Genomic DNA, 8,771 nt, shown 5'->3' on the forward strand with positions numbered 1-8,771 from the left:
AATGTAGAACCCAGGTGAATCAGAGGTGCGTGGACCACTCGCGCAACAAAAGCTTTAGCCTTTCTGAAGACTGATTTACATTGTGTAACTTTTCCTGAAAGATGATGTGATTCCTTTCCGTCCATACGACCCACCAAGTTCATGCTAGGCAGGTTAAGCCTTTAGTTCTCAAAGTGGCGTCGGTGATGCTGGTGGTTTTGGTCCATAGATCTCAGACATTCCTAATGGTATTTGCCAGAATAACCTCGCCCGCTGAGGTAAGTAGAAGGTAACGAATGAAGACACGGTTTGAGAAAAGATGGTCGCAGTTTTTCATGGGAGAGGCGCAGAAGACGCATTGTTGGTCCACTAATAGTTCTCAGATCAATAGTCTGTCAGCAGTGGGTAATCTTTTACGTAGCAACAACCAGATAAAAATTTTAATTTTGATCGGTATTTTCATCCGCCAGATAAAGATACTAGCCGAGTCCTTGTGTCCTCAGTCGGTGACGAATCATATGTATATTTACTATTAGTTATTATTTTCATCCAGCTCATCTATATATTTATGTATCAAAACTTTATCGACCATTTTTAGTTTTTTTTTTTTTTATTATTATTTTTTAATTTAAGTTATTAAAAAGGAGATTAAGAACTAAAAGATTTAAAATGCACAGAAATATAGATGGACTAAATACAGACAATAATGTTTACTCCAAAACAAAGACTAAAAAAGAATTTGTTATAAGTTCTAGTTTCTGATGTGAAAATTTTGCAGAACAAAATGACGAAGGAATTTGCACTCAACTATAGCCCTCTCAATTCATGAACAGTACGAGTCGCACCAACAAAAGTAACAAAGGAATATGCCCCTAAAATTTATTTATGCAAAATCAACAGCATTGCAAGAAAGAAACTAGAGTTGCCCACTGCAAAAGAAACATCAAGAAGATGTTGAAAATTTACATGATTACAAGCCTTGAAATAAGCCACAAAAGTCATCTTTACATCGCAAGGAAACCCAATTCTAACAAAATCTAATCTAGAGTGAAAATTTCCAGAAACAGCATATGCATCTGTAGCTGTCAATGTCTCCTTATGCTAGCCTTTCTCTCCGAGTATTCGTCATACTATATAGTTTTGGTGTAGAAATTCGAATCAACTTTGCCATTTCCTATCTGAAACTGCAAGCATTGAACATGTTAAATTCCATCGCGAAAAGACCAAATTCCAATGATGTGACGATCGAGGAAATCAATGAGAGGACCTCTCAATCGACAAAGACTTTTACCAAAAAGAAGCAATACGAGTAGAAAATATTAAATGTGCATCTATATTACTCGACGTATCTTGGAAGGACTTATCTTGGAGAAATTAACAGTAAACTAGAAGATCCTTTCTCGAGTAGGATAATGAAATTGCAAAGCTAAAACAACATTTATGCCGCAAAACACAGTGTCAAACATAAAAAGAGGAGAGAGAGAGAGAGAGAGAGAGAGAGAGAAGTTCGTCTAAGCGCACAAATGAGAAAAACTCATACAAAGTTTACTAGGTTTGGAGATGCCGTGCAAAAGTTTCCCAAGCGTAATTGACCACTAAATCTCTTAGACATTTACAAAATTTGTAGCCCTTATTGAATGCTTACGAAATGCATGAATAGTTGCAGTCAGTTGAGCATAATAGTATATAAGAACTTAAAAAGGAAAATAAAATGGAGACTTTACCAACAGAATTGCATCGCAAGTTAATGTTCTTCTCCTTAAAATCATTTTGTATTTGTGATCTCGACCTCCGCATCCGTGGGGACGAACCCCGCCTTCCATCCTCAATAGGCAACGAGTGCCTCTTCTTTGCACTGCCATCACCCTCGTACTCGTCTACACTAGATTTTGTAGCCATACTACCATGGACCTTAGCGCGTGCCGACTCTGTGGCCTGCATATAACTCGGAATGGATTTGCTACCGGAGACACTGAGCCCGTGGACCCTCTGATCGGGCCTGGCCGACCCTGAGTACCGTCTTTTAGTACTCTTCACATCCATGAGCACAACTTCCGTGCCAATTCTTCCGTCCGAATCACTCTTTAATGCTGCATCTTTGTTCGCAAATTGTGATTTCTGGTGTCTGTTCTCGCCTTTTTCCACTAATTGTGGTGAGCTACAAACTTGTGGATCTTTTAATTGGTTGAGTTGGTCATTGGTACTTGAATCGACCGTCTCCAATCTTTTACTCGAGAGATCTTTGCCATTTTCTTCTAAAATTTGTTGCTGATATTCATCTGAATTAGAGAGAAGTTTTTCCATATCCGTATTCGTCATAACTTTGTGACTATATTCGCCATCATTTCTATTTTCCTCCAAGGATTTGATTTCGAGTACAATTGCCCCACCATCTCCATCCGATCCATCCGGCGAATCAAATGTAGAGGAAATGGATATCTCAGTGTTACATTCCGAAGCTGCAGTAGGAGCACCCAGATTTTGAGATCCTGAGTTTTCTAGCTCTTTTATCTGTGTTTGAGAATTCCCTCGGGAATGAACCGATTTTGATTCCGATTTGTTTCCACTTTGAGCTGAGCTCAGCTCTTTGAATTTCAATTGTGCAGCCGCAAACGCAGGATTATGTGCCTTTCCTGATCCGAGGCTGGTCAATTTTCCTCCTGTCTCGTGAGGAATGCAAGAAGAACTTTTGGAAGCTCTTTTTTGAGAATTATAATTAGGAAGAAGTTCTGAAGAGTCGTCTGCTTGAGATGATGCCTGCTTTGAAGCAGAATCAGAATTTTCTTTTACTCCTTTTGCACCAATATTTTCATCCTCTACCTCTTTCTGAGACTCAATTTCCTTGGTAGGAGGCAGATTTGAGTTACATGAGGTTATAGACATCCACCTCTTACACCATTGCCAAGTTGAATTAGGATTCGAAGGATCGCAGCTTCTATAAATGGCTTTCGTCTTTAGCATTGACTCTAAGAGCTTCATAGAATTATTTTAATTTGTCAAATTGAAGAACAAAAAGAAGACAGATTAACTACTTACAAGATTAGGATTGGAAAATAATACCTGGCGGGCAAACATATTGGAGTATACCTTCTTGATTGTAAAAGATGCGTGATTTGGTGTTCTCGAAACCTAAAATCAGAAATATGGTCAGACGAAAAACTTTTAAGTAATAAGCTTCTCCATTTTCAGAGCATGATCGATCAGGTTTTGGCAGTGTAATATGGATGTGCATGAAAATTAGTCCTAGTTTTGATTGTAAATACAACGAAAAGTTATCGGACGAAATACTATACTTGGAGATTTAATATCTTAGCCCGGACAAAATCTTGAATTTTGACGACGGATAGTAAGCGACGTAAAGTTTCAACAGCTTGTCTCCTTTCCAGATACCCACGAATGACGGCTTGCAATGTCACCACATTCTTAATTTTCTGGAGCTCCTTTTGAGCCTGCAGTTGTTCAGAAAGTTAAAGATACGATTTCTTCAAACTGAAACCTGCAAAATTGTCTGCTTACATATATATTTCTGCAAAATCTGAATTTTCTTGTATGTTCTTCGGAAACTTAATCTCTTAAACGATGGTATTGGAGCGCATACATGAAAGTTCAGATTTCACAGGTGTGTATGCATGATTAAATGATTGTTGCAAAACTTCTGAAACAAAATTGAAGTGCAACATGGCAATCGAAACATACAAGGCATCTCCTAATAGTACACTGAATTATGATGGCTTCATTATCTGAGAGGTTCTCTTCAGCGGTGGCCGTAGCACTAGCAGTAAGATGTGCGCCGTCGACTACTGAATTAGGTAATTTTTCAGTGTCTTCTACTGAAGAAAAGCTAGCAGTGTTGCTTTGCCGAAATTCTTTGTCACAATAAGCATAATGAGTTTCCGACTTCACAGTGTTGCTCAACTGCTGCTGTCTGGAGAATGTCTTGTGGAAACTCCACCTGCGCTTCTCCGACGACGCTCTCTGCGGATGTCGATTTTCTTATACTAATGATTATCGAAAGCAGATACATGTTGAATACAAACATTAAAAATATCATTTTTTGATAGCTTAAACTTTTATAGAATATTGATTATTTTATATAGTGTAACACGCTATCTAAGCAAGAGATTCTGAGTTCGAGTCCCGTCCTATCCAAAAGTCCCGAGCGCAGACACGAGGCTAGTGTTGAATATAAATGTTAACTTACGTTTTTGGAAAAAAAAAAAAGAAAAAAGTTTTCTCATGTAATTAACAATACACCCAAAAAATGGCTAAATGATTCTTTAACAACTTGCATTTTAAGTTCAAATGGATCCAAACTAAGATCAGAAGATGCAGGGATCAACTAGACCCACATTTTTAATTAGTGCAAACAGAGAGATTACAAAAAATTGTTAACCAAATTAAAAAGAACAACAAACATTATTGGCATGAATTAGACACATTAAAACACACTTGAAAATTAATCCAAAAAAGAAAAAAATCAAGTACCTTTGGTTGCTCAATCTCATCAGAGCTGCTTCTTCCTCCACCCCTGCTGCAAGTGAAAAGCTTAAAACAAGAAGAATTCGTCGCCGACTTTCCCATCTCTTCTTTCTTAATTTTTTCTTCTTCTTTTTTTCTCTGATTTTGGGTTCATTTTTTTTTTTTTCGGTGTTTTAAGGAAGCCGAAGCAGCAAACAAACAAACAGGTGGTGGGCACTCTGATGCCTCGTGCTCTATTATTATTTTTTTCTAATTTTAAATTTTACACTTTTTAAATTTTTATTTGCGTTGGATTTCGCATGCTCGTAGATTGAGGTTGTCGGAATTTCAAAGTAGGTGAAAATATATGAGAACCCCTTCAACTATTGGTCATTTAGAAAACTCCTTATTTTCTAGTAAATTTTTTTTGTTAAATCCAATAATTTTATTTTATTAAACATTAGTTGTTAATTATTTTAGTTTATATTTGATAAACAGATTTAATGAATTTAATAGAATCCGCTTAATTTTATAAATCAAAAAAATTTAAAGAAAGTGTCAACTTTGAGGGAAAAAAAAAAAAACTTGAAGGGCTACTTAAAAAAAAATTGATCTAGTTGAGGGGGTCTTCATACAATTTCACCTCAAAAGTACTACTTCTATGGATTTAATTAAAAGAAGAGTAATAAATTAAAATAAATAAGTAATCCACAGAAGCATTTATTATTGTACATCACTTCGTTTCAAGTTACGCGGTTTTCTTAGCACTGGACAGTGAAAAGTGAACTGCAGGGAAAGTGCTTTTGGCTTTTAGCCAATGGGAGAAGGAATTTGCCCATGCCATTTTTTTAAAACACTAATTATTTTAGTTTTTTGACCTTGGAATCCAAGGTTTGAAACTCTTAATTTGTTACAGTAGTTTATCACTTCGTAATTTGAAAAGCGTTTTACAAACTACAGAACTACTTATATAGACCACTAAAAGTGTTTTATTATCTTATGATTTATAAAACATAATAATCATATGGTCTGTAGTTTAATGGCACATGTTTATTGATGAAAACAAAAATAAATTATAAAATAATAAAATAATTTTTTTCCAAATTATAGAGCAATAAAGTGAAAGCGTATTAATTCACAGCGATGAATTGAGGTTTTACGTAAATAAAAATCAAGAGCTTAAATGATTAATGTAGATTATTAGTCCTAATTTAAGCCTCCTTTGTAGCCTTGTCGTTTGGTCTTGTTGTTTGTTTCTGTAAGATATTGTGCAGTGCAAATCACAAATAACCAGTCATATATGATGATCGACCGTTCCTAGAGCAAATGGCAAAGAACTTGGTGGTTCGTACCCGAGACGCAAGTTCGAATCCTAATTAAGTCACATTTGCAGCTAAGTTTATTTCTAAATGAAATAAACGAAGCGGGTAGCGTGCTACTTATTTCTCAAAAAAAAAAAAAAAAATCAGTCATATATGATGTGCAGGATTTTCACTGAAAAGCAAAGAAGGATAGTTTTGCATGTTTTTATTTATGATGCATTACATTCTGACTGCAATCGCAATGGAGATAGATAAATGCGAACCCAATCTTAACAATCAGCCCGTATTTGAACCTGCACCCCAATTTAATTATGTCAATCCAGTTGGCACAAACTCAGATTATAGTTCAACAATTTAAGATCAAGCCATTTGATTGGGTTCAATCAATTATTCGATGTGAAACAATTGCTTAATCGTTCGATTAATTCGAAAGCTTTAGTTAGTTATCTAATGTTATTGTGCCATAGCATGAGTGAATATGATCTATGTACTTAAATTTAGTAAATAAATAAATAAATAATGTGGTCGATTATTATTAAAAGGCATTATTGTCAATTTGATCCGGTTAACATTCACCACATCCCATTGAGCCAATGTAAGGAGGTGGTCTCCTAAATCGCATATGCAGCATCTAAAATATGTAACATTTAATCAAATTTCTTCTTTTCACATAAAAGTGTAATAATTTTTTAAATAATTATTATGTCAACCATCAGTAAATCCAAAGGACACAATCTGATTGAATTGAAATATAAATGATGTGGTGCAATCATATTTCTGCAAAATAGAAAAAATATTTCTTATATCCTAGTTTTTCTTAATATTATTGATGCATAAGCACACAATTAAAATTACAAAAATAAATTGACACTCGAGGGATACATATTCTTCTTTTGTACTGAAAGCATCTAAAGAAGTGGGCCGATTTTTATAGAGCTGGATGATATCGGTGTTTGCTATATCCTTCAATTTGACGTTTGTTTCTGTTTGTACTATACTTTTTTCTTTTTAGTTCTTTTATTCTTTGATTTTTCGTATTTTTGGAGGTCTTAGCTGTTTCACTTTATATAGTTAAATTCATTTAACTAATGAATGAAGAGGGTAGCGTGCTATTTTTCTCTCTAAAAGAAAAAAATACCTACATACATTCCTTTATTTTTATTTGGGCCCACAAAAACTAAAATGTAACTAGTATGGAATCAGAATCAAACCAACCTCCCAGCCATTTTTCTTTCTCCTTGTACCATAGCATATTTCTTATTGACTTAGTTTCTCTATATTCTCCTGCATAAAAAATTTTGACCTTTGGAGCGCATCCTACACGTAAATGGCAAGATCATTTTGCCTCGAAACTTCTAAGACACAAAATTACATATTAAATGTGATTCAGACACTTAAAAAAAAACATGTTTGATATATTATTAAGGCAAAGGACGGGAGTCATTAGTGCGATGGAGCGATAAACACGAATATTTGAAAAGACTCTTCGACCTCGTTAGGTCCCGCGTGACGATGAGTTTGCGTACGATGCAAACTCACAATATTACACCTTAGGTGATCGTACGGCTGAAACTTCACCGCTTCAACCGGACCCTGGTAAAGAAGAAAAATCTACTATATCATATTTACACGACATCATTAAAAATAAAATAATCATATTTCTTTCTTGTGAAATTTTTTTTTTATGATTATGATTGGGACAAATAAATTTTAAAAAGTATTTAATTAATTAAAAATGCTGAATTTTTCCTCTTAAAGATAGTTGGTGTCGGATATTACTACTTTCTGACCACGAGAATCATGAACGAGGACACGTGTCACCCCTGCCGGGTCTTTATCCGAAGTGGGTCCCACCAGTTTGAATCCAACACATACAGCGACTTTACCAACGCTACAAGGCTTTGAAATTTATGCACACATGGTTGACCCCACCAATGAATCCAGAACCGTCTTAATTCCTCCGACCCATTTGCTTCAATTATTTATTTCTTTCTGTGGTGATTCACGCAATCCACCGACGTCGCCATCGCCAAAGCTCTATATTTTTAATTGTGACAACGATCGTATTGGGATCCAATAAGCTAATCGGGTTTTGATTCTTATCTTGTAGGATCTTAAATCCATCCACACCCGTATTCCACGGCCAAGTTTTTCAGAATAAGAACAATCAGGTGTAAGGAATCGCTCTAAAAACTATATATATATGATCAAAACAAATGTAGTGTGATAGCGTGAATTTAGAATTCGAGTTGTAATAACATGTCATCAAAGTACAATATATCTAATCTGTCCAAAATAAAAGATAGTAGCTAGGTTCAAAACGTAATAACGGGTTGAATTTGGGTCGATTTTGTGAACCATCGTGATCCATTTTGGTACCACATGCAACCCCACCACTACCCCATATTTGCTGCCTAAATTGAGGGTTACACCACTTTAATTGTTGCTTTACAAATCCAACACCATCCACACCACGTTCTCTCTCTCTCTCTCTCTCTCTCTCTCTCACACACAAACACAACACACAACACACCATGGCCTACTACAGAAGAGAGCCTTCGATCTTCGACAACTTCACCCTCTCTCCTCTCCCGTACCCTGTCCTCTTCATACTCCTGATAATCTTTCTCCTCCTGGGGGCTTCATGGTTCTTCACTTACGAGGATTTCATCGAGACGGCCGAGGAGCAGATGAACTGGGCCCTGCTCATCATCCCTGTCGTTCTCGTCATACTCATACGGTGGCTGTCGTCGGAGGAGCACGTATGGATACGACCGCCCGCAGGAGGGGAGCTCGCCGTGGGGGGTCGCGGCGGTCGTCGTGCTGCTGCTCGTGCTCGTCTCTTTCCAATCTTCTTTCCAGGATATGTGGAAGCCATGATATGTATATATATACTAAGTATTCGTGTTGTTTTTTTTTTTTTTTTTTGAGAGATAGGTAACACGCTACCTGTTTCGTTTATTTCATTTAGAAATATTTTTGTTGTTGTTGTTGTTGTTTTTTTTTTTTTTT

The 8,771-nt window shown here is 36.1% G+C and overlaps 1 protein-coding gene and 1 pseudogene across 2 annotated transcripts; one reads left to right on the plus strand and one right to left on the minus strand.

The window, feature by feature from the left end:
• Positions 834-4,830, minus strand: LOC109713723 (protein IQ-DOMAIN 32-like). Of its 2 annotated transcripts, XM_020237900.1 has the most exons (6): positions 4,465-4,830; positions 3,676-3,954; positions 3,273-3,428; positions 3,040-3,108; positions 1,704-2,952; positions 834-1,163 (listed from the first exon to the last, which is right to left on the minus strand). In XM_020237900.1, the coding sequence occupies exons 1-6, from the start codon at positions 4,558-4,560 to the stop codon at positions 1,138-1,140; spliced, it is 1,875 nt and encodes a 624-aa protein (XP_020093489.1). In that variant the 5' UTR covers positions 4,561-4,830; the 3' UTR covers positions 834-1,137. The 2 variants fall into 2 exon arrangements, with proteins under 2 accessions (XP_020093489.1, XP_020093490.1); XM_020237901.1 differs by lacking the exon at positions 3,676-3,954 and having other exon boundaries at positions 4,465-4,826.
• LOC109714262 lies at positions 8,060-8,727 on the plus strand (annotated as a pseudogene).

This window comes from Ananas comosus, linkage group 8 (genome assembly GCF_001540865.1).
Source record: "Ananas comosus cultivar F153 linkage group 8, ASM154086v1, whole genome shotgun sequence".
NCBI classification, from domain to species: domain Eukaryota; kingdom Viridiplantae; phylum Streptophyta; class Magnoliopsida; order Poales; family Bromeliaceae; genus Ananas; species Ananas comosus.